This window comes from Salminus brasiliensis, chromosome 14 (genome assembly GCF_030463535.1).
Source record: "Salminus brasiliensis chromosome 14, fSalBra1.hap2, whole genome shotgun sequence".
NCBI lineage: Eukaryota > Metazoa > Chordata > Actinopteri > Characiformes > Bryconidae > Salminus > Salminus brasiliensis.
The window spans coordinates 31,899,282-31,925,223 of NC_132891.1; the positions used below are offsets into that span (position 1 = coordinate 31,899,282).

General features: G+C 43.7%; 1 protein-coding gene across 3 annotated transcripts in view; it reads left to right on the forward strand.

Annotated features, from left to right (window-relative positions):
• vwa5b1 (von Willebrand factor A domain containing 5B1) overlaps positions 1 to 25,942 on the forward strand; it is a 56,885-nt gene that overhangs the window by 25,846 nt on the left and 5,097 nt on the right. For 2 of the 3 annotated variants that reach the window (XM_072656358.1, XM_072656360.1), the window contains 12 exons: positions 1,024 to 1,134; positions 3,539 to 3,741; positions 10,107 to 10,221; positions 11,199 to 11,384; positions 15,902 to 16,103; positions 17,436 to 17,629; positions 20,329 to 20,545; positions 21,440 to 21,736; positions 22,172 to 22,309; positions 23,871 to 24,002; positions 24,201 to 24,269; positions 24,520 to 24,589. In XM_072656358.1, the coding sequence (XP_072512459.1) occupies positions 1,024 to 1,134; positions 3,539 to 3,741; positions 10,107 to 10,221; positions 11,199 to 11,384; positions 15,902 to 16,103; positions 17,436 to 17,629; positions 20,329 to 20,545; positions 21,440 to 21,736; positions 22,172 to 22,309; positions 23,871 to 24,002; positions 24,201 to 24,269; positions 24,520 to 24,589 (1,934 nt within the window). The remainder of the gene's footprint in view (positions 1 to 1,023; positions 1,135 to 3,538; positions 3,742 to 10,106; positions 10,222 to 11,198; positions 11,385 to 15,901; positions 16,104 to 17,435; positions 17,630 to 20,328; positions 20,546 to 21,439; positions 21,737 to 22,171; positions 22,310 to 23,870; positions 24,003 to 24,200; positions 24,270 to 24,519; positions 24,590 to 25,942) is intronic. The other variant, XM_072656359.1, reaches the window with a different exon arrangement.

The following is a 25,942-nucleotide window of genomic DNA, read 5'->3' on the forward strand; positions in this document are numbered from 1 at the left end:
GGGCCGATCCAGGCATATTTGAATGGATCGGGCATCGGCTATTTTAATCCCTATCCAGCTCAGAGTCTTTTTTTTTTTACCACGGTGTTCAGAGTGCCATCTGGTGGGCTTAAGGCCCCATTAACGGACATTAGTCCCGTTAGTTGAGGTTCTGCAGTGTGGAGCTACAGTATTATACAGTGGAACATGAAAATGCTCTGTTTTACCAGCGGGAGAACCGCACACCTTTCTGCATTTTTAAACTCCTTTCCAGGCTCATCTGCATCTACAGCCTTCTTCTAAAGGCCGGGCAACCAACGCTCTAAAACCTTGGAGAGAGCAGGGCTAGTTGCACTCTCTCTGGGCTCTGGCTGCCAATGGCTACTAGGATTTGAACAAGCACGAACTAGCAATCCTCTGGTCATAGTGACAGCAGCTTTTTCTGCTGGACCACTCAGGGCCCCATGGGCTTCCAATTCATCAGAGCGGGGTACCTAGCACTGTCCTCAAAATTGTGTTGCTTGCCCGGTGGCGTTGCATCGGGGCAGGTCAGAAAAAGAGGCGGGGGGGGGGGGGGGGGGGGGGTAGTTGGGGCATTTATATTAATTACATTTTACAAATGATGTTTAAAAGACATGTCTTTCGTCTGATTGGACAAAACTTTTCATGGGTTGTCCATAAAGAATATACTAATATAGTCCACCATTCAGACAGTATCTGCTCATCAGCAGCTCTGTGTAATGACCAGTGACCAATGATGGAGTGAAGGGTGCCTAACAAATTCTGCATAGCAACAGATGCAGGCTGTAATTGCTCACTTGTATGGTGAGCCATAAGATAAGTGTTTCCAGTGCAGTGAATGGTGATGAATGCATTTCCATTGTAATACAGTACAAAAAGGGGCTCTGGCCTGACCTTTTCTCCGGCTCTCCTCTGCTCTCTTGCCCTCTGTCCTTCCCCGGCCTTCTTTTGTACCCTGTCTATTCAGCTTTTACTTCTTCCCCTCTCTCCATTAACCTCGCTCCATCTTTGCTGTGTTGCCAGGATGCCATGGTGGTGATACTGAAAAGCCTCTTCCCCGCCTGCATGTTCAATATTATCGGCTTCGGCTCGACGTTCAAAACTCTGTTTGCCACCAGTCAGAGCTACGATGAGGTACAGCACCCACCAGGAGCCACAACAGTGCGGTCAATTCACCCCCACCTGTCCTGTTCTCGCTTTTTGTCTGTCTAATGGTATTTGGCAGTGGGTTTTGTGAAAGGATTACTTCACTCATATTTTTTTATGATAGATGTGCATGTTGACATGTTTGTGTACACACATATGTCTTATATTTAGGGCTGTGAAATGATTAAAATATTGAATTGTGGTTCATCACAATATTTAATGTAGTTCAACATCACAAATCATCTTAGTTCATTGTGATTAATTGCATCTTTTTGTAATCATTAACATTTGCATAATTTTGCATCGCCAGTGCAAATCTTGTCTAATGTCTTTCTTTGTACTTGTCGATCGCACAAATGTGTGTAATTACAATCATTGTTTTGCAGTGATGATCCATTTTTTGGCATAGTTAGTAGAAATTCATCTTGTTAGTTAATTACAATTAATCACAATTAATCACGATTAATCACGTCTTTTTGTACAGTCAATTATGTCACTTTTTTGGGCATAGTTAACTGTGATTAATCATGCAAGTTAATTGTGACAAACCACATAATTTTGTGTAATCACAGTGAATTACATAATTTTGCCATGTCATGACTTTTGTCATGACTAATGATATTGTAACGTAGTTAATCATGATTAATCACATTTTTGCATAGTTAACTGTGATTAATTGTGCAGGTTAATTGGAATGAATCACATAATTTTGTGTAGTCAGTTATGATTTATGACGTTGTAACGTAGTTAATCATGATTAATCACTTTCTTTGCATAGTTAACTGTGATTAATCATGCAAGTTAATTGCAATTAATCACATCATATTGTATAATCGCAATGGATTACATCGTTTTGCATGGTCAGTCCTGATTCATGACATTGCTACGTAGTTAATCATGATTAATCACATTTGTTTTCAGAGTTAACTGTGATTAATTGTGTACGTTAATTGCGATTAATTGCAGAATTTTGTGTAATCACAGTTTATCTCAATGTTCTTTTATCCTTCATAACTAATTGCATTCTAAAGTATATAAATATAGTGATCATCTCATATCAATGGCACATGTCAAGAGTGCCCATGCTAACACTGTCCACCACTGAGGATCAGAGCATCTAGACTTAACAATGGAAGATGTTTGCTTATTCAAATGAGAGCTCAAGGCGTTGCTCTGGCCTCCAAATTGAGTATTTGTTGGATGAGCTGGAACAAGAAAGTTGATCCCTAGCAGATTCTGTTAACATATTGTTTTGGCTTATTTGGATAGTTGTATATTGGAATATCCATTGTGAAAAGCGCTATATAAGGGACATTGCAATTGGATATTTGCCTTTTCATCTATGTATCAATACCATTGTCAGCCTTGATGCTAGGATACTATAATCAAACTAAAATAAAGGAGAACCGTTAGCACAGCGCTAATCAGTTCACGCAAGCTGCTCCTCACTTCTCTTTGTTCACTGCTGAACATACTGGCATTTCAAGTGAAGTACTTCTTTAATGCCACAAGGTCATCTAGGCCGAATTTACCAGTGTCTTTTTTTCAGAGATCTTGAGTCTTTTTGCATGACGTTTTACACTAGAACCCATTATTGGGCCATTCCGTTTTGTGAAATGACTCATGCCATACACTTGAGCCAAATAGGAATAGGTGTACTATAATTAGCAGGAGTGTTCTCATTAGCACCAGAGGTCAGAACAGAGAAGCTACACATCCACACTCACAGCAAGCTTGTGGTCAATTACTTTTCCATTCATTCAAATCAGTTCATCACTGACTGACCGCTACTGCTGTATTTCCCAGTAGATCTCTGAGTGGTCAGAGACCTGTTTTACACACTGATCCCTTAATCTCAAACACAGTTCAGCCAACATTAGCCAACATCTCTTTAGTAGCAAATGGAACTACAGCCATTTACAGGATAATGTAGCTAACAAGCAATGGAAGCCCAAGCCTTAATGGGGCCCTAAGCAGATTTTCATTGGGGGGGGGGCATACCACCACCACCACCACCACCACCACCTCAGCACCAGTTTGGTGCATTTTTTTGGGCCTAATGCATCTCATCGAACATTTCGGATGCAAATGGCACCCGATTCGTAGAGTGACTCAGCCTGCAGTAGACTACATTCAGAGGAAGTAAATTAGATTTTTCTCCAAACCTTCGTTTTAAATAATCAAGTAACTCATTTAACCTCATGAACTGACATTTTCTCCTGAACTGATCTAGAACCGATGATTTTGACCTTAAGTCTGACTTAACACGGCTGAAATCCACTCAGACGTGCTAATGACGTTAGTAATTAGGTTAGTAATAGGGGTTTATTGTAGGGTTCGTGTAGCATTGTGCCAATTAGCTCATGCTAGCTGCTCTTTTCTTCCTTCGCAGGAAAGCTTAGCTGCTGCTTGCGAATACATGAGGAAGATCCGGGCCGACATGGGCGGAACCAACCTTCTGGCCCCGCTGAACTGGATCCTAAGACAGCCTGTCCAGCGTGGTCATCCTCGCCTGCTCTTTCTGCTTACTGATGGAGCGGTCAATAATACAGGGAAGGTCATCGAGCTTGTCCGCAGTCATGCACGATTCACCAGGTAGGACGTTTCTGGCTGTGTGTTCTTATCACTGCGTATATTGACTTTGCTGGAGAAATCCAGCTCAACTGAGCGTGAGGGAGCAGTAGTAGACCAGTGTAGATGTTTTAGCACAGATGATGATTTTAAGGAGCAAAATGTTGAATAAATGCAGATTTAATGGTAAAAAATGAAATAGACTATATTGAAAGGAACCAAGGGTCACAATGGCCTCTTTTCGACTGCTGGGTGGGAGGGCTTAATAACAAAGGGATTTCCTGATTGCAGCATTTACATGGCCCAGCTACCATCGTCATCCAACATCTCTACCGCAGCATTAGCATGGCCCAGCTACCATCCTCATCCAACATCTCTACCGCAGCGTTAGCATGGCCTGGCTACCATCCTTATCCAACATCTCTACCGCAGCGTTAGCATGGCCCAGCTACCATCCTCATCCATCATCTCTACCGCAGCATTAGCATGGCCCGGCTACCATCCTCATCCAACATTGCTATCACAGCGTTCACACGGCCCGGCTACCATCCTCATCCAACATCACTACTGTGGCGTACCACGACCCGTATACCACACTAATCCAACATCTCTACCGCAGCGTTAGCATGGCCTGGCTACCATCCTCATCCAACATTGCTACCACACTACTGTGCCGTCGGCACGGCCCAACTTGCTTAGTGGAAACTAGCATTACTTTTGCGTGGCGTGACGCTTCTGGCTGCTTTAGTTAAGTCACTGTGTAGCGCAGCCTATAGCCTACAGAGTGTTATGATAATGGAGCTGCTAATTTTCACAGTAGGATTTCTTTATTAATGTAATTGGGTTGTAAGACTGGTGACGGTAACACGAGAGTCAAGTATCCACTCCCATCCCAACGTTAATGCAGAGACCCCATGCAAATCTGTCAGGGGCAGCCAGTCGATTGGTTAACAATTGGTCGTGTGGTTGGTGTGGCGCAACAGATAACACCACTACCTGCCAGTGAGCTACCACACTACGTGGGAGACTGGGGTTCGATTCCCAGTCTGGGTGACTCTGCTGTGCTACACCAATAGCGTCCTTGGGCAAGACTCCTAACACTACATTGGCCCACCTTGGTGTGGCGCAACAGATAACACCACTACCTGCCAGTGAGCTACCACACTACGTGGGAGACTGGGGTTCGATTCCCAGTCTGGGTGACTCTGCTGTGCTACACCAATAGCGTCCTTGGGCAAGACTCCTAACACTACATTGGCCCACCTCTGTAATACGAGTTACCTTGTAAGTCGCTCTGGATAAGAGCGTCTGCTAAATGCCATAAATGTAAATGTGTATGGGCAGGTTAGCTCACCTAGCTAACTTTAATATGCTAGCCCTGTACAGCCCTTATCTTTCACCTGGAAAGCAGCCAGTTTACAGTGGGGGAAAGATGCCATATGTGCAGAATGGATCTGAATAGATAGTTTTGCAGTAGTTTCCCTGTATTTCATCTCTCATGTCATATTTCCCAAATTGCTGAAAGAGGAGCCGAGAGGAAACACTGAAACACTCCTCTTATATGTATTCACATCTGTCCAGGCAGGAACAGCTAGTTGTGATTTTTTTACACGTCTTACTTTCTTTTTTTCACTTAGAGGCGAAGTTGAACGCTAGATTGCTTGGGTCTGAATGGTGGCGGAAGAGCACAGGCTGCTATTTGTTCAACACAATAGACACAGTTCAGGTGGAGTTCAGCTCGAAAAGACATTCGACAATATCTTTGGTTATTCTGTAATAAGCTCCTTTCATCCTTCAGGAATAAACTGTGATCATTCTTTTACTGTTTACACATCAAGGAAGAAAAATTAAAGCTCCAGGAATCACATTTAGATTTAGATCAATAGAAGTTTTGAGGATATATGATATTATGATAAAAAAAAAAACTCTCTGGTCTTAACCCTTTGGGATCTACGGCACTATAAATTCGATGTTTCTCGATGTTTCTGTTAATATGTTTGAAATAACACAGTGCAGAAATAGGGAAACAGCGCCATACACTTCTCCACTCCACTACAATGCTGCGTTGGGACCTCCCGTCCAAACTGCCACCCAGATGCTAGCGGGACGATGGGGCATGCGGGACAGATGCTCCCCCAGTTGCGGCTCGAGCTGTAGCTCGCCAGGTTTAGCTTTAGTCTGAGCAACCCGAAAAGAGAGGACAGGGCCATGTTAGCCTTGTGATTGGGTTGGTCAGGGGTATGCTGACATATGCTGGTCTCTCTCTGCGCACCATCAGGCCCCTGCAACTCATCCAGAATGCAGCGGCACGGGTCGTCTTCAATGTCCCTAAATTCAGCCATGTCTCTCCACTGCTGCATTCTCTCTTTACTGGCTTCCTGTAGCTGCTGCCCACATCAGATTCAGAACCCTGACGCTGGCCTACAAAGCCAAGAACGGACCAGCCAGCCCCTCCGTACTTGATGGCAATGGTCAAAAGCCGATCCGCACCAAGAGCCCTTCCAGCTTGGAGTACAACTTGGCTCGACCCGCCATCCCTCAAAATCCGCGGAAGACAAGCGTCCAGGCTTTTTTCTGTCCTGGCACCAAAGTGGTGGAACGAGCTTCCCCTGGGTGTCCGAACGGCTGAATCGCTCGCTGTCTTCAAACGCAGACTGAAGACCCTCCTCTTCAGAGAATACTCGGACGAATAGAGTACTATGGTCACCCTAGTGTCTTGTGCTTAGTAATGTCTAAAGCTTAAAGGTATCTTTGAACTATTAGTCTATTCTAACTAGCTGAGGTTTTTCTTGGATAAATAGCAAAGCACTTTGTAAGTCGCTCTGGATAAGAGCGTCTGCTAAATGCTGTAAATGTATACCTAACCCATTTTACAGGCCAAAGATTCTTCATAGAGTGGAGAAGTACAGCAGCAGATACTGGTGAAGTACAGCCGATGTTTATTAGACTTTGTGAGGATCTTCATAAAATACACTTTGCACATTTACACTGGGGGCCCAGTGGAGCCAGACTCACTTCCTTAGAAAGAAAACTCTAATTAGGTTCCCAGAAGCTTTTAATTAATCAGCAAATGCATTCTTTGGTACCTTTAAATAAAACTTCTAGAGGTAAAACTACTTTATTAACACTCACACTCACCATAGTAGCGTCTCTTTGCAGATTTGAGCTCTCTCCACTTTCCACACCTGCGCTCTTGTCAGTCATGTTTGTCCTCCGCTATACGGAGGCCACTTAGAAGCTCTGTCCTTTTAAAGGATGAACGCCATTCAGTGATTTCATTAGCAACATGCAGAGTCTGCCCAGACCTCCAATCCTTGCTGAACTGCCACTGAGCAAACAGCAATGAATCTCCAGCCCTGATGTGTCCTGCGGATGTTAGTGGCAATGCTAAAGGTTGAGCTGAGCCCTTAATCACTTTGCCTTCATCTGATATGCATGAGCCACACCAGATGCAGTGGATAGCACTGACGTAGCAGTCCAAAGCCTCCACATTTTAATCATCAAATCTAATGAGATTACTGATTTGTAAAAAAAAGCTGAACTTCTTTATCTTGGCACTGAAAAACACAGCTAATGATCCACTTTTTTGGCTCGCTGAAAGTGGTCTGCTCGCCAGATTTCTCTACCGATAAATCTGCAGCGCTTAATGAAGCGGATATTGTCTGGGGATATATCGATACGCTCTGGGAGATTCCGTTTTTTTAATCAGGTTTGCAGTTTGAAAACACTGCATACGCTCAGTCAGTAAACAATACATGTCCAAATGTATGTGGACACCCCTTCTAACGAATGTAGAGAAGTACTGCCAATAGAATCGGACTCTGTGCAGCAGATAAACATAATGACCCTATTGGCACCATGCTGCTTAATGCCAGGCATGGGCTAGTGGAGGGGTGTAGAGGGCCCCAGCATTGAGCTGTGGAGCAGTGGAAGAACTGTGTTCTCTGGAATGATGATGGTGCTCCATCCAGATGAGTTGGGAAGTCGGGGATGAGGTGGAATAGATGAAATGTAAGGGGTTCTTCCTAGAACTTTGACATTATGTGGCGTTTTTTTAAGCTTTCATGCAGGCCTTCACACCCAACATATCATTTCCAAAAAAAAGGTTCCCCAAAGAACCTTCCTTTGAACTATGAGGGTTTTTTTGACATGATGTGGAGGTTCTATAATCTTCTAAACTGTTCCTCACACCCACCGTTACCTTTTACAAAGAGGTTCTTTGAAGAACCTTCAGTTAAATGCTAAGGGGTTCTTAAACAGTTGTTTACACTTTAAACATACAATTGCAAAAAAGGTTTTCCAAACGATGTTCCATTGATATTCTGGGGGTTCTTTAAGCTTTCATACAGTTCTTCACACCCACCATATCATTTACTTCAGTTAAATGCTAAGGGGTTCTTTAAGCTGTGGAACAGTTGTTTACAGTTTAAACATGTAACTTGCAAAAAAGGTTCTCCAAACGATGTTCCATTGATATTCTGGAGGTTCTTTAAGCTTTCATACAGTTCTTCACACCCACTATATCATTTACGAAAAAACGTTTTTTTTAAGAACCCTCTAGGGTTCTATGCTAGGGGTTCTTCAAGCTGTGGAACAGTTCTTCATACATTTAACAAATAATTTACAAAAAAAGGATCTTCAAAGAACCTTCCATTTGTTCTTTGATATAATGTGGAGGTTCTATAATCTTCCAAACTGTTCCTTACACCCACTGTAACCTTTCACAAAAAAGGTTCTTTGAAGAACTTTCAGTTGAAATGCTAAGGGGTTCTTTAAGGTTTTTTTAAACAGTTCTTCACACTCACCATATTATTTACAAAAAGGTTCTCCTGAGAACGTTGAACTCCATTGAAATGCTGGGGGTTCTTCTGAGAACAACAACATTATGTGGAGGTTCTTAAAACTTCAAAACAGTTCTTCACACCGACCATATCATGCCCAAGAAATGTTTTCCTTGAAGAACATTGAGAATCAGAATCAGAATCAGAATCTCTTTATTTCACCAAGTATGTTACACATACAAGGAATTTGTCTTGGTGAGAGCAACACGTATGACAAGTAACAAAAAACACAGAACACAGTCTTAAACTAAAGGAAAATGACACTAAACAATAAATAGGGTAGGGGATAAATTAAAAAAGTAAAAAGTACTAAAGGTAATAAAGAGCCGAAAATATATTTACAGAAAAGAACATCTGTACAGGTGTGCAAATAGTCATAGTGCAAATAGGCAGAGTGCAAAATAGCTGTTCAGTCCGGTTTGGTACAGTTCAGTTGTATGTTTTGAGGTTTACAGTGGGAGGTGTCCACTGTGGTTAAGGAGCGCTACAGCTCTGGGGAAGAAGCTGTTAGCATGGCGTGTTGTGCTGGTTCTGATGGACCGCAGTCTTCTACCAGAGGGGAGTGTCTGGAAGAGGAGGTGTCCAGGATGTGAGGGGTCAAATGTAATCTTGCCAGCCCGCTTCCTCACCCTGCTGGTGTAGATCTGCTGAAGTGATGACAGGTTACATCCAGTGATCCTCTCTGCTGTCCTGATGATGCGCTGGAATTTGGTTCTTTCTTGTGAGGTGGAGGAACCAAACCAGATAGTTATGGAGGCTGTGATAATGGATTCGATGATCGCTGTGTAGAACTGGATCATCAGGGTCTGTGGCAGGTTGAATTTCTTGAGCTGTCTCAAGAAGAACATTCTTTGTTGAGCTTTCTTGATGATGGAGATGATGTTTTTCTCCCATTTCAAGTCTCTGGAGATGGTGGTGCCCAGGAACTTGAGTGACTCCACCATTGATACTGCAGTGTTGTTGATGTGGAGGGGGGGAAGGGTGGGTGGATTGCGTCGGAAGTCCACCACCATCTCTACAGTCTTTTCTGTGTTTAGCAGCAGGTGGTTGTTGCTGCACCAGGACACCAGCTGCTCAATTTCCTTTCTGTAAGCAGACTCATCACCGTTTGGCCTGAAGAAGCTGCGGCACAACAGTGTTAAAGGCCGAGCTAAAGTCCACAAACAAAACCCTAGCATAGTTTCCATGGCTGTCGAGATGTTGCAGGATAAAGTGCAGGGTCAGGTTGACCACATCATCGACAGACCTGTCGTGCTTGAAATGCTGGGGGGTTCTACCAAGAACAAGGTTCTACTAAAAGTTTTTTTAGAAAAAACAACAGCTCTGGTTTCTCTGTACAGTGACTCAAGAACATCAGTCTCTGTTTAAGAGCTCATGAAGTCGGCCTTGAGCAGAAGTAGAAGCAGGTGATGGATAAGTCAGGGGTGGAGATGAGGCTGTGAATGAACTCCATCAGTTCTGGAATTTTAGACTCAATTCTGATCAGTATTTTGAATCTTCGAATTTTGAATCAGATTCAATTCTGGTGATTCACGCCATGTTTTGCAGGTGCTACACATTTGGGATTGGGCAGGGAGCTTGCAGACGGCTCATTGAGGGTCTCTCCGCTGTTTCCAGAGGCACGGCTGAGTTCCTGGCGGAGGGAGAAAGGCTGCAGCCCAAGGTTTTCATTCTCACTGACATGTTTATCCTCCACTGTGACAGCCAGCTATTCTGAATGTCACTGCCATGCAATTATAGCCCGGATATAAACGGTGGAGCCCCCGCCACTATTAGCAATTAACAATTCATTCTGCTTAGTTAAAACATAAATTAGGGGAAGTGGTGGACGCAGACAGCACAGATGTTCCTTTCTCCCGCTCGGTTTTCTGTGGGAAGCTTGGAATCACTTTTTTTTAATGATATAAACCAAATTTGTAGATTTAGAGATATAAAATGATTCTAATATCTACATCTTTAGCATTTTCAGATATCAGATCCCTCGTATTCAGTCTGTGATGTGTCTAGAAATTGAAATTGGCAGGAGCATTGCATTGGGAGTTGGGAATTGGGGAATCGGATTCTATAGCGTGCAGCACAAATGGGCTAAACAAGCCCTAAACAAGCCCTGCCATTGGTTAGATCTGATATTCAGTGGGCGGGGCCAATTTAAAATATCAAATGCCTTGTATTCAGTCCGTGATGTGTCTAGAAATTGAAATTGGCCCCTCCCATTGAATATTGAATATTATATTATATAATTGAATAACTCCCAATGCAATGCTCCTGACACTAGAAGTCTACAAGCAAAGCCAGCCCCTGCCAACAAGCGCTGGGTCCTCAGCTCCACTGCACTGCCAGAATAATAGAGCTTAATAGGGGCTTTCTCTCAAGCCCCCCTCAAGTCATAAACGAGTCACGGATAGTAAATCCAATAAGAACAGTCTTGTACATAAGGGTACATAAGCGTGGTCCAGCCGGAAGAAGCACTGGCTGGCTGCGCATGTGTCGAAGAAGGCGTGTGCTGGGCTTCACTGTCGAGTGTCCAGTGTCGGTAGCATTGCATGTGATATGGGAGAATATGTATGGGTTGGGTTTTCAGGCCAGTATTGGGAGATCTAGCCACTATCTGACCCAGTGTTCATTCCTGTGTGTCCGCAGATGATTAAGTGTTTGAAGAAGTCCATGGCCCCAGTTTTGAGTGACATCTCCATCGAGTGGCTCTATCCGGAGACGAAGGAGGTGTTACTGTCTCCAGTGGGGACGACTTATCTGTTCCCTGGTGACCGGCTGATTGGGTACAGTGTGGTGTGCGACACTACCCGCTACCACGCCAACCCTAAGTCTGTAAGTACTAAAGACTCACTTAGACACCTGTGCCAACTGTGTGTGAAATGCGCCTGGCACCCTGCTTGTTACAGGGTTGCTGACACATGTGCAAATGCACACACACACACAGCTTGTCTAGACCCTGTAGAGAAGTACTGGCAATAGGAATAGCACTCTCTATATGGGCTAGAGGGGTATACAGCCCCCCAGCATTGAGCTGTGGAGCAGTGGAACTGTGTTCTCTGGAATGATGGATGGTGCTCCATTCAATACTTTTGGGAGGAGTTGGGGAGTTGAGCATGAAGAGGGGTGGTGATCATCCAACACCCTGACCTCACTGAAGCTCTTGTCACTGAATGCTGAATTCATGAGGCTGTGAAGATGAGTCAACATACTCATCTCGGTATCGCGCTGATCTGCCTCTCATCTGTAATTGGTGGAATCATGCGTCCATTTATTTTTTTTGTGTGAAACTGTCCAATGGTCACTCAGAAACTCATCTTCTTCCTCTTACCATTTATAAACTATTGAATTCAGGCATTCCTTTGCTTTTGTGAAGCTATGACTCTGGTTAACCTGTTTCAAGCACCAAAGCAATCCGTCCACTTGAGTAAAGGTGTGTTTTCACAGGAAATGTTAAGAATTTCTAAAGTCTGGGTTTTTCAGGGTAATGGTCAGGGTAACTCTTCACTCCGTGCTTTAGGTCACATGGGGTCTCATTTTGTGTGTGTACATGTGGGTATTATCTTATATACAAGTCTACAGTCTAAATGCAATTTAGACTCTAGAGGGTTAATAAATCCTTGATTTCAAAAGAAACAGTGAATGAGCAGATGTCCCAATACTTTTGTCCATGTAGAGTAGTCCTCACCATACCCCACTGCATGGGTGAACATTAATGTTAACCACCTCCTAATGTTTCACCTCCTCCTGTCACCACCCCCACCTACTGCTGGGATTGAGATTTGGCTCAGAGACCCTTCGCAATACCGTCTTTCACTCTGTACAAACAGGAAAATGTGTTGACTTTCCAGGTCCGAGTACCGAATAGTGAAGTTCTGCTCGAAGATTAGGTTTAAATAAGAAGGATTAAACAGCAGTAATCGGATTTTATAGAGGAAAGGTCAGAAATAAGACCTGTGACCAGAGCGATGGGAGTCGAAAGATACAGACCCAAAATTAGATGTGGCATTCTTGAAGCAGTTAAAGGCCCACAGGGCTGGCTAAGGACCACGAAGGATTAGGAGGTCATGGAGGATGTGAGAAAGACTCTGGAGCCTCCAGGAAAGGTTACAGAAGACCAGAGCATCAGGTGAAGATATTGGAGGCTGGTAATAGCTGGTGTCAGCTTGGATGAAGGACATGAAGACAAACATAAAAACACACGTCGGCAAAGCTTTAACAGGACGAGGGCACACAAGGCAAACAGAAAAGGCGATAACGGGAAAGTGCTAACTGTAGAATGGTGGGCAAGACTGCTTTCCTTCGTAGCTCCCATAGCACTAGCAATGCCCCCGACATTAGAAGGGTAAGGTAAGGGCAAGGACTTTACACTTAGCCAGCCGCCGCCTCTTTTTGAACTGCCACCAATGCTGCATTGCCGGGCACCCAACACACTTCAGGAGGAAAGTGCAGGGTCCCCAGCTCCACCACACCAGCTAACAGATGCCTGTGCTGGCCAGCATCGCTTTAAGAGTGATGAAGGGACAGAGCAACATCTACACACCCCAGAAGAGAACACTGCCAGTTGTGCTCTCTCAGACTCCGGCTGCTGATGGCAAAGTGGCCAGACTCAGGGTTGCTACCAGTGACTGTGGAAAAGCAGTGACGGCACAACATCTCTCAAAAGTGAAGCAACCACAGGTCTGGCGCCTCTGCTTACTGGTTACAGTATGATGTGGAGCTCCGCCCACCCCCATATGTTTCAATTTTCCTCTCCAGTGTCTAATTGCAACAGTTAGCTGTCCCTGTGCTAATTTTTTTTAAGTCTGTTTTTAAACCAGTAATCTTAAGAAGGCGGGGTAACACCTAGGAATGAAGTGATTGACAGCTGTGACTGGAACAGAAGAAAGACCTTTCCGTTTACGTGGAGTAGATGCGAGCTGATAGGCAACTAGCTAGTTAGTCACACTATTATTGATCATGTGATATCTGGACATATGAGATAAGTCTGATGTTACCGTTAAATGGACAATGTGATCTAATTAGCTGTTAACCAGGCAGCTTAAGTTAGTGTATTTAGACCTTCTGGACTTCTAGACCTTCTGGAATTGTTCTGGTTCATCTCAGCACCGAACAATTAAAGTAATTTACTACGGTTGTAAGTACAGGACTAGAGCACTGGGACATGTCCATGTCGGAATATGTGGTTGGTGATGAAGTGAGTAAATAAGTCCAATCCAGAGAGCCAGAGGAATGACCTTGCAATGGTGTCATATCAAGCGGCACTGCAGAATCAGTGATGCCAGCTTGGACGACACTTTGGCGGGTTGACAACGCCCATCTATACAGTGACTCTTCAGCTAGACGGCATCCGTAAGCCATTAGAAAGGCTAATGATTTTGCCTCTCATTTGGCTCTCACAATCCCTTTCTACTAGATTTTGGAGCACTGCTTTGAGGATTTGATTGTATTCAGCAACAAGAGCATTAATGAGGTCAGGATATTGGATGATGACCACCAACCCCGCCACATCCCCAACTCCTCAACTCATCCTAAAAGTATTGGATGGAGCACCAACCATCATTCCAGAGAACACAGTTCCTCCACTGCTCCACAGCTCAATGCTTGGGGTCTTCATGGCTCTCTAGCCCATGCCTGGCATTAGGCATGGTGCCAAACATTCATGACTATCTGCTCCACAGAGTCCAATTTTACTGGCAGTACTTCTCTACAGGGACTGAACAAGTTGTGTGTGTATTAAAGCAGCTAAATGCATTTTTATTAGAAGGGGTGTCCACAAACATTTGGACATATAGTGTATTTCACTGAACAGTGCTCAGGATATAGAAGCATGCTTTTAGCATAGACAGGAAGAGTGTGATTCTGCCTGAATCCTGTACACTGGCAGGAAAGCCATTCCGCAGCTGAGAAGCTGCACAGTTGGATGTTTTCCCTGCTCTTAAACACATTCAGCTCATCAGCTAATTAGCAGGTCCTTTGAGAGGTGAAATCTCAGGACTGGGATTGAACACCAGCGCTTCAAGAACACTTTTATTTCCACTCTCAGGCACACTCTATCTGTTTAGCATTTCTCTCTTCTCTCAGTAGGCCATTTCTCGTGCCACTTACCTGTCACGTTTCATTCAAATCATTTTGCCAGAAGTCACATTAACATTTCCGAAATGCCAGGATGTCAGATTCGTTTAAGAAGTTTAAGAAAACTCAAAATTAGGGATTAGAAATGGGATATTTGAGATTTGCTGCCAGTGGCCATCATTTTCTGGGGCTATTTTACTGCCAGTGGCCATAATGCTCTGGGGCTATTTTACTGTCAGTGGCCATAATGCTCTGGGGCTATTTTACTGCCAGTGGCCATAATGCTCTGTGGCTATTTTACTCCCAGTGGCCATAATGCTCTGGGGCTATTTTACTGCCAGTGGCCATCATTTTCTGTGGCTATTTTACTGCCAGTGGCCATAATGCTCTGTGGCTATTTTACTGCCAGTGGCCATAATGCTCTGTGGCTATTTTACTGCCAGTGGCCATAATGCTCTGGGGCTATTTTGCTGCCAGTGGCCATAATGCTCTGGGGCTATTTTACTGCCAGTAGACATAATGCTCTGGGGATATTTTACTGCTAGTGGCCATCATGCACTGGGGATATTTTGCTGCCAGTAGCCATAATGCTCTGGGGCTATTTTGCTGCCAGTAGCCATAATGCTCTGTGGCTATTTTACTGCCAGAAGCCATAATGCTCTGGGGCTATTTTGCTGCCAGCTAGACAGTATGGAAAAAGACTGGTAAGGACTTGGAAACAAATCACTGTTCTAAAAGGATAATGACCCCAAAAACACATCAACGGTGATTGTGAGATGGATGAAGTAAGCCAGTATTAAGGTTTTGGAAGGGCCTTGCCAAAGTCCTGACCTCAGCCCTATCTAAAATATGTGGACTGTGGCTTAGCAGTCTAATGCTCTGCTGCTATGGCCCAGGGGTTGCTGAGCCATTCCTTTCCGTTTGCCATCAGTGGCTAGAGTCTGAGAGAGCTGTTGGATGGCACAGACGTCTGTTAGTTGGTGCGGTGGAGATGGATTTTTGGAGTGTGTTGGCTGCCCAGCGATGCCGCAAAGAGGCTGTGACATTTGATTTTTTTTATTAAAGATGTATCTAAACCTGTTTATCAGTGGCTCTGAACCTATCCTGGTTGAGTCGTGCATTCCTAGATATACCATCCGACAAGTTTCATCTCCAGCCCCAGTCAAACACTAATGAATCAAGCGCTTCTGAGACGCTGGGCTTAGCTGGGGCAGGTGTGGAGGGCTGCAGGATTCTGCAGTTTGGTGACCACTGCTGTATGGTTTCTATTCTTCCAGGACAAGCGACGACGCTACAGCATGATGCGCTCCAACGAGTCGGCCAGCTCTGTGTTCTACCACTCCCAGGAGGAGGAGCCTGGGAAAAGCAGCTCTGATGGCCAGGCTCCTCCCAGAGACACGCAAGGAACCACAGCCTATGACCCTTACCAGAGCACCATGTGTGACAGCAGCCCCCTCACTGCAGAACAGGAAGCCACTGGTAACAATCCACATCGTTAAGACTCCTGAGAATCCTATTATGTACTGAATACCTTATAGAATTTGGCATCTGTTAGCTCAGATGCCAAATTCTCTTGTTTTAGCTGTTAAATAAACCAGTCATACAAGAGCAATTTAAAAAACGCAAAACAACTGATATAACAAGTGCTTTCTCCACATTCCACACACAAGGTCACTTTTGGTGACGACCACAGTTTCAGAATTATTCAGGCCCCTGAATACAATCCCAAACCAAGGGCTTCATTAGTTGCAAAAGTGTCCTGAGAAAGTTCAGAGAAGAGATCATTTCCTTCACAAACAAGGAAACGGAGACAAAATGAGAGCAAATGCACCAAATGTTCCTAGAGGTACAGTTGGAAGCATAGTTCACAAGTTAAAAGAACACTGGCTATGCTACCAGGACATGGCAGAAAAAGGAAGCTATCACTGGCTGCCACTGATTCCTGAGGAGGCAGGTGGTCAAAACCCTTGAGTGACTACAGAAGACCTGCAGCAAGATTTCAGCTTGCTAAGCGCAGAAGATCTCCATGCCTGTACATCTCTCCTGACCCAAAAGTACAAGAACAGTTGGCTCTAATGTGCTCAGAACCCGATAAATAAGCCACAGAAGTTTTGGGACATCTGGTTTGTGGAGAGATCAAAAACAAAATGAACTTTTCAGGCCTGTGAATCAAAGGTTTGTCTGGAGGAGAAAGAATTAAGCATACCTACAGTGAAGCATGGCAGCCGCTTTGCCTTCTTTTGCCATTCCTTCTGTGAGGAAGAGCTGAAGCTTGGGCATCATTGGGCCTTCCAACAGGACAATGACCCTAATCATACATCAAATTTCAGAAGAAGTCCTGGAAGATTCTGGAGTGGTCGTACATTCACCTGATTTGAACCCCATAAAAAATCTTTGGTGGGATTTGAAGAAGGCTGTTGCAGCAGCAAATCCAAGAACACACATTTGTGAACTGGAGGCCACTGTCCATAAGGAATGGACTGAGATTCCTCAGGAATGCTGACAGAAGCTGGTTTCTGGCTATGAATTGCGCTTGCAGCAGGTCATACCAGTAAAAGGGTGCTCTACTAAATACTAAAGACACTTGTGATGAAGAGGTTAAATAGTTCTGAGACTGCAGTTGAATTAAAAGTGGCATTTTTTGTTGGATTTGGAAAAAATACTTGTTAAAAGACAAAGACGAGGAGAAAAAGCGAGATATGCAAGAAAAGAAAAAAATAATAAGAGTTTGAGCCGTGGTTGATTGATTTATTGATGGATTGATTGACTGATTGGTTGAATGATCAATCAATAATGAAAACTTTGTCCTAGGTGCTGATACGAGCATGCGGAGGCGGGCATACAGCACCAACCAAATTGAAGACTACAATCCTTTGAAGAAAGTCTACACTCCCAGTGATCCCAGCTCAGCTGTGGGCAAAAACCCCCTGAGGAGAGCCAAAGTCCAGGAGCTCATTGGCCAGACAAGCCCTGACTACGGGGCCCAGTGGAAGGTGAACTATCAGGTTAGTGAGGTTTCAAGCCACATGGCTAGTAACTTACTGTCCTTACAGCTTTCTGTCATAAAGTAAAGAAATTTTTAAAACTTTATTTTCTGCCTCTCTCCATCCATGAATGTGAGTCCAAAAACATCCAATGATGTTGAGGTCTGGATAGGGCTCGGAAATTAAACAGGTAACAGGCTAGTGTCATCAGCATTGCAGTGGAGGGAGTACCCACAAGAAGATATTACTGCACCAGGAGAGCCAAACAGAAAACAGTGGAGGTCAAAGCACTGAGCCTTGAAGGACACCATTAGAAAGTCTGCATAGAGCAGATGTGGTTCATGTTATATATTATATATAAACTTACACACACTGTATGTCCAAATGTTTGTGGACACCCCTTGTAATGAATGCAGTCAGTTACTTTAAGAGGCACTCATTGCTGGCACAGATGAGCAAATGCACACACGCACACAGCTTGTCTAGCCCCTGTAGAGAAGTACTGCCAATAGAATAGGACTCTCTATTGGCGCCATGCTGCCTAAAGCCAGACGTGGCATCGAGCTGTGGAGCAGTGGCGTGTGTTCTCTGGAATGATGGATGAAGCTCCATCCAGTACTTTTGAGATGGGTTGGGGTGTAGGTGTGATAACCATCCGACATCCTGACCTCACAGCAATGCTCTAAAATCTTGCAAAAAGGGACAGTAGAGACAGTCACTCCAACAAAACTCTTTTTTTATATATACTGTTGGACAGTGGTGGCTTAGAGATTAGAGCTCCAGGCTATTGATGACAGGTTTGTGGGTTTGATACCAGAGCTCGGCTAGCTGCCAAGGCCCTTCACCTTTCACTGCAGCAGTGGCTGCCCACCGTTCCGGGCAGGTGTGCTCACTGTCCACTGTGTGTGTTTCACTGGTGTGTATGTGTGTGTTCACTGCACGGATAGGTTAAAGGTGGAAAAATGTCACAAATGGTGTACATCTTTGTGTTTGTTATCGGAAGAAACAATAGATGATCAGATGTCCCAATACCTTTGTCCATACTGCATGTAAAGCACTGTGCAAATGTGCCCTGCCTCACATGGTGTATCCAATCTCCCTTTTAGATACGATGAGCTGATTTAAAAAATCCAAAGCTGCGTTGAAAAGACTTTTGTCATTCTCATCGATGCAGATACGATTTCCTTGGCTAATCTCTCCGGTGCCGTCTGCTAAAGTTGAGCAGCTGTTGTGATAATGAGCGACCAAAGGGGGAAAAAACCCTGAGGATTTGACTGTTTTTAAGCAGGAGTTGTTTGAGCTCATTTTCTCACTGCTAGTCTGGAGGAGTCCGGGTAATTCAATCTGCTTTCTGTCACCTCTAAACACAAACGCAGACGGTTTTATATATATATATATATAAGAGATCCACAAGAAGTAATTCTCAGATAGAGGCTGGCCTTCAGGTAGATGCTGCTAATGGCTTTCCGTATTACGCGGCCACATGCCCGGTAATCCGAAATCTCCTTTGATTCCACTGACGGGGGGGAGGGGAGGTTACTGGCCGCCATAGAGAGACGTGCCAGTGTTGAAATTGCGTCGGCAGAGGCGAGATAATGAGGTGACGAAAATATGCCTGACCCAAAAGAGGAATTTCGATGTAATCAAGAACACAAAGGCAGAGTGGGATCCTTCTCCTCCTCCTTCTTCGTTTTTCTTCCTTCTGATAACAAGGGCCATGCTCATTTCACACACAGCAATCACACCAACCCTGAGGAGGTGACTTCTCAAGAACGAGGGGTACATGTGTATACACGTCTGTGTGTACTTGTGTGTGTACTTCTCGGAAAAGCCACATTTGAGAGCACATTCGAGGCTGAATTCAATACTAATTGTTTCCATTTCAGCTTTTAGTTCACTACGTACTGTAAGATCCCACAAAGAGCAGAGCAACTTTAATACACACACACACACACACAAAAAAACTCAAATTATCCTCGTCACAGAAGGAACGGCTCGTTCCGAAGCCCCCTAATGGATCCTCATATAATTTTCTGCATCAAGGTGACTTCAATAGACGGACCATATCAATAGTCTCGCTGCACTGAAAAGAAAAATGGGGGCAGGGCTCTGAGAAATTTTACAGATTTATACTGCCGATAATAAAAGCCTTTGATTTTCCGCTGAATGTGGTTAATAATGACTTTAATGGCCCACTTATGCAGCTGGCTTTTCTTCACGATCAGGCGAAGTGAGCGCTTTGCCAGGCCTCTGAGTCAGACCAATCTGAATGAACAGAAAAAATGCCTCCCCCCAATTAGGTCAATTCCAGTTCCCACCCACTAGATTGTACCAGTACTTCCTCCGAGACAGGACGCAAGACGCGGCATCAGCCAATAACGCAGCATCAGCACGCTTGGAGGAGAACACTAACCGCCAGTTCTGTTACATCAGCTAACAGACGGCCACACTGACTAGCATCTCGACTGAGTGATGGGTAAGAGGGAGGGCCGTCCTACAGACTGGAAGACAAAACAAGGCCAATTATGCTTTCTGGAACTCTGCAGTCTCCTAAAGAAAGCTGGGACAACAAGTGGTTAGGATGGCCCTCATTCTCCCTAGCTTCACTTAGTGATGCTAGTTAGCTAATCTACCACCCCCAGAACGTTAGGTCTGAGATCATTATGGTTTTGTTTGGTTTGTGTGACTGCTGTATCGTACACACCTTCTGTCTCCGGCAGCCCCAGCTGGCCAGCCTGTGTGCCGCCTCTTCTAGAGGGCCAAGTGCAATGGTATACAGACCTCCACCTCAGACTGAAGGGCCCCATAGTGATGCTGAGCCAGAGCAGACTCAACCCAGCCCCAGCGCACAGGCAGCCCAAAGCCGTGGCCCGAACAAAGAGGAGGGTTCCAGATCCTCAACAGACAGTCCATCTCTGGGCAGCGTGGGAGAGGCAGGTCAGTCTGTTTACAAAAACACTGATTATCTTTATCTACAGTGCCATCTGATCTGTCAAGGGGTGGACATATTAGGCAGCAAGTGGTGACCAGTCAGTTCTTGAAGGAGATGATGATGTTAAAAGCAGGGAAAAACGGGCAAGCATAAGAATCTGAGCCACTTTGACAAGAACCAAACTGCGATAGCTAGACGACTGGAGGGTGAGGGCATCTCCAAAACATCCGGGAGGTCTTGTAGGGTCTTCCTGGTATGCAGTGGTCAGGACCTACCAAAGATGCTCCAAGAAAGGACAACTGGTGAACCAGCAACAGGGTCCGTGGAGGCCTTACAGGACTTAAAGGATCTGCTGCCAACGTCTTAGTACCACAGATACCACAGGACACCTTCAGAGTCTATGGCTCTTATGATCAGATTTGTTGTGGCAGCACAAGGGGGACCTATTCAGTATTAGCCAGGTGGCTCTAATGTTATGGCTGATCGATGTATGCAGCTGTTTTGTCGAGTATGCTCAAGAGATCATGGAAATGTTAGGTGTAAAGGTCTCTAAACTTGTAGAGTGACGCACCGATGCGATCACAGCAGAGCGTAGTCACCACAGAGCTTAGTTGCTAGCCATTCCATTAACCTTTAGTGAAGGCAGTAGTCAAGCAGTTGAAGAACCAAAGAGACATTAGTGGGTGAACAGAAGGTGGAAGCTTATATTCATTCTGAAATTTTGACATTGCAGAAGACTGGGCTCCCTTCATTACATCCGTCATCCCACTAGACAGATTATATAGCATAGCCTGGTACGCTTTTGATCATTAGAATAAATTCATGTGTCAAAACAGCTCCTCCACGGAATACAGAATAACCACTATGGCCAGATGTTCACTCCTCTGTGTTTTATTTAGCAGATGGCTACACTCATCAGCTTTGTGAAGCGGAAACGCCCCAAGACCCCCACACTGCCGATTTCAAAGCCATGTTCCAGGGTAAAGGAGACTGTAAAGCGGTGGTGTCCGGCCTACTGTGCGGGAAACCTGTGAAATGGGAGGTGACCTTCGACATTGATCCCTACCTGAAAGGCCGAGAGCGAGAGGAGAAGGTCCACGAGGATCTGTGGAACGAGACCTTCCATCACCTGGCTGCCCGGTCCATTATTCAGGACTTTGAGCAGATGGCTGACAAGGAATGTGAGATTGAGCACAGTAAGTGATGAGCCAGTACAGTGATAATGCTGCAGTTTGAGATTCTCTATTAATACTGTTCCTACTCATGGATTTGATTGGACGTGTCTCACCAGTCCCATGGGCTTGTCCATGTTCAGTTACCTGAAGTTCATATAACCATATTAGTTGGCTTTTAAATTATTGGTCGATTAGTTGGGGATTAATAGCCAAAGTTTAACCGTAACAGCGTGGACTACAGTTGCTGCTGCCACTGTTACTGTTTACAGTACTAACTCCCTCCGTCTGGATGTAGAGCTACAGTGGAAACACACAGACATAGGCAATGAAATAAAAAACAAAATGTGGAAATGTCTAATGATTCATTTAGAGTTGAATCGCCGCCTTTGTTGATTCAGGAAAGTCTGATTCAGTTGGGTACTTCTAGTGTAAACACACGACTGTTCTTTTTCTCAGGTTCTGGAAGACGCTATCAGCTGTATGCCATGCAAACCAGCAAAGCTTGCAACATCCTGAGCAAATACACTGCCTTTGTGCCCATTGATCTAGACAGCAACGAGTATTTACCCACATCCACTGAGTACTTCCACACTGGTGAGTCATGCTTGTGTTTCTCTAATGAGCTTTACACTTTCTATCAATACACTTCCTCACATCAAAGAAACCAATACTCTTCGCTCAGAATCTCATTCACACAAGAGTAGCAGCTGCCTCGAACGCTACCACTAGATTTAAACCATGAGTCACATAATTATTTAATGGTGGTTACAGAATGATTCATAATGGCAACACAAGCATCCATAGTAGTCACTAAATACTGATTTATAATAATTACTAAATAATAGTTTTATTTATATATTTAGTAATTATTTTTTATTACTAAATAAATAATTCCTTACAAATTATAATATATTATTTACATATTATTTACAAATTATTAAAGAATTCATAGATTAGTTCATTAACAATAGAATCATTTAATTTTCTCCTTCTGAATACTTCACAACTCTACATATTAATTTTATATCAGTAAGTGATTTTAATGGCCACTGAATAATTCGTAGTAAATACAGAGTGCTTTAATAGCAGTTACCAAATGATGCATAGTGGCTGAATGATCTATAGCAGTTGCTGATAATTCACATTATCGTTGTTACACGTTACTGAATGATTTATAGTTGGTATTGACTACTTGAGTCATAGATACTGAATGATTAATAAGTTATTGAAAGATTTATTAGTTACTGAATAATTCATTAGTTACTGAATGATTTATAGTAGTTACTTGAATGATTCATTAGTTACTTAATGATTTATAGTAGTTACTGAATGATTCATTAGTTACTGAATGATTTATAGTAGTTACTGAATAATTCATTAGTTACTGAATGATTTATAGTAGTTACTGAATGGTTTATAGTAGTAACTGAATAATTCATTAGTTACTGAATGATTTATAGTAGTTACTGAATGGTTCATTAGTTACTGAATGATTTATAGTAGTTACTGAATGATTCATTAGTTACTGAATGATTTGTTAGTTTTTGAATGATTTATAGTAGTTACTGAATGATTCATTAGATACTGAATAATTTATAATAGTTACTGAATAATTAATTAGTTACTGAATGATTTATAGTAGTTACTGAATAATTAATTAGTTACTGAATGATTTATAGTAGTTACTGAATGATTCATTAGTTACTGAATGGTTCATTAGTTACTGAATGATTTATAGTAGTTACTGAATGATTCATTAGTTACTGAATGGTTCATTAGTTACTGAATGATTTATAGTAGTTACCGAATTATTCATTAGTTACTGAATGATCCATAGTAGTTACTGAATGATTTATAGTAGTTACTGAATGATTAATTAGTTACTGAATGATTTATAGTAGTTACTGAATGATTCATTAGTTACTGAATGGTTCATTAGTTACTGAATGATTTATAGTAGTTACCGAATTATTCATTAGTTACTGAATGATTCATTAGTTACTGAATGATTTATAGTAGTTGCAGAATAACCTGGTTTTACAAGAAAAGTATAGATAGAATAGAAGTCTTGACAACTGTTAACTTCTGCCATTCTGTGATTCTGAATGAGAGAGCTAGCATGGCTATGCTAACTGTGCTCCGTGTTCGTTCTCAGGGGATGAGCTGAAGAGAGGCTCACACTCGAGCTCGTGCTCCGGAAGCAGGAAAAGCCGGGGTTACTCTGTAGGCCTGGGCCGCTCACAGTCCGGCCACCTTCCTGAGGAAGAGGACAAACCACTGCTGTCTCGTAAGAGCCATCCAGCAATGTTCAAAACAAACATGGCTGCCAGTGACATCATCCTAAATCTAGTCACTGTCTTGTCAATCTTTCTCATTATTAGCCGAGCTTATATTGGCCTTGCTGTCAGAATACCGGTGTGTAATAAATGAAGGTAAGCACTTCATCCAAGCACACAAAGAGATCAAGTGTTGTGTTTTTCACCAGATGAAGACGGCACTTCCCCCTGTAGCACTCCCACGTCTGCTGGATGGGAGCGGTGCACCTTCCCCGAAAGTGAGTTACTGGATTATTAAGCTGTACATCTGCTTTGCTTGTACCGAATTTGCACTGATGCTTCAGGAAAAGACACTCGCTCACTTAAATCTGCTGTCCTCCAAGCTAATGTTCCTGGAGGAGCAATAAAAAAGTGTGTGACACTTCTTTGCCCTGTTTTTGGTGTGTGTGTGTGTGAGAGAGAGAGAGAGAGGGCTATGGGAGAGTGAAGAGTAGGAGGCTAACCTGCTGCGACTGTTCTCTCTTTCAGCCTCTCAAAGGAGTCCGTCTGTGACCTCCGATCACTCCCAGAGATCAGTGGAAAGCCTCTTCTCCGCCAGGTGAGTGAGAGAGTGAGAGACAGAGAGAGAGCGAGAGAATCGAAGAATGAGACACCTTGCGAAACTCTGGTAATAATTACATTAGCCCACCTCTCCATGGAAAACCAATCCCGTCCGCATAGAGCCAAGGAGGTCTGACAGACAAGCTTCTGAGAGTGAACAACACCTTGTAGCTCAGCTTAACACTGGACCAGGTCTCAGTTCCAGCTGTGAAGAGAAGGCCTGGAGCTGCAGGTTTGACTGCAGGTGGAGTGGCAGTACGAGAGAAGAAGGCAAATAAGAAAGGCGGGCTTGCCTGGGCCACGAAACTCTGCCAGTGGACTGTTCTTAAACTTTTGACCTGTAGTGTTCACTCAACTCGGATCAGTTATTCTGCAGTTGGCGCTCGTGCTGAACTGCTTCATTTCCCATCTCTTTCATTTGCATTTTGATTGCTTTCGTCAATCTGTTGTTTACTCGAAGTCCAGTACGTAGAGAGGACGCTCTGATGCACCGGTTTCATTCATTAAGGACCGTATAAAGACGTTGAGCTGTTTCTGTACACAGGTAAACGACTGGTATGCGGGCGATATTGCGTTCAAAGCGTAATACACATCAGGGTCATACTGAACTGGAGTGGTGGTGCACTGTTCTACTGCTCTACAAATACGACCTTAATGAATGAGGCATCAGAAGAACACCTTTCCTGTTTAGCTCGGTCTGTGGTCTTTGGTCGGGATGCAGTAGGCCGTGGTCATGAGTGGTTATTGATTGTGCTGACCTTACATGCCAGTTTGAATCCTTGTAGAAAGTTTCTGTAAGCAGACGTATCGATTGAAGGCTGCTTAAAGCAGCCATATGAACTTGGGCGGATTAGAGCAGAGCTCATCCACTTGTGATGCATCTTCGATTGGTTTCTTGATGGCCTCTCGCTTCGCTTTCAACCTGTGAGATTTGTGCCTGTCCGTGAGCTGATATTTCTAGTGAAGTGGCTTCTTTAGCTGAAGATAAAGGTAATCATGAAGTGTGCTGCGTGCTTTCATTTTCTTCAGAGCCAGAGTGTGCAGTGTCATTGATGCGCAGCACCACTCTTCCAGAGCCTATCTGCTTTTTCATCCATACAATCTAGCTGAAGTACCATCACTCTGTATACATATACTCATTACATATCTTGTGTGTGTTTGTTTTCTCAGTAACACACTAATATTAGAATCAATATTTAATAACATTCGTATAAAGAGTCATGTTTTGTCATTACTGTGTTCATTGGAACATCTCCAGAGTTCTCCTCATGGAGTCTAGTATTATTGAGAGTCCTCATCCAACACCTGGTTTAGTAAATCAGGGCTTAATGATGGTAAATCAGTTGAGCTG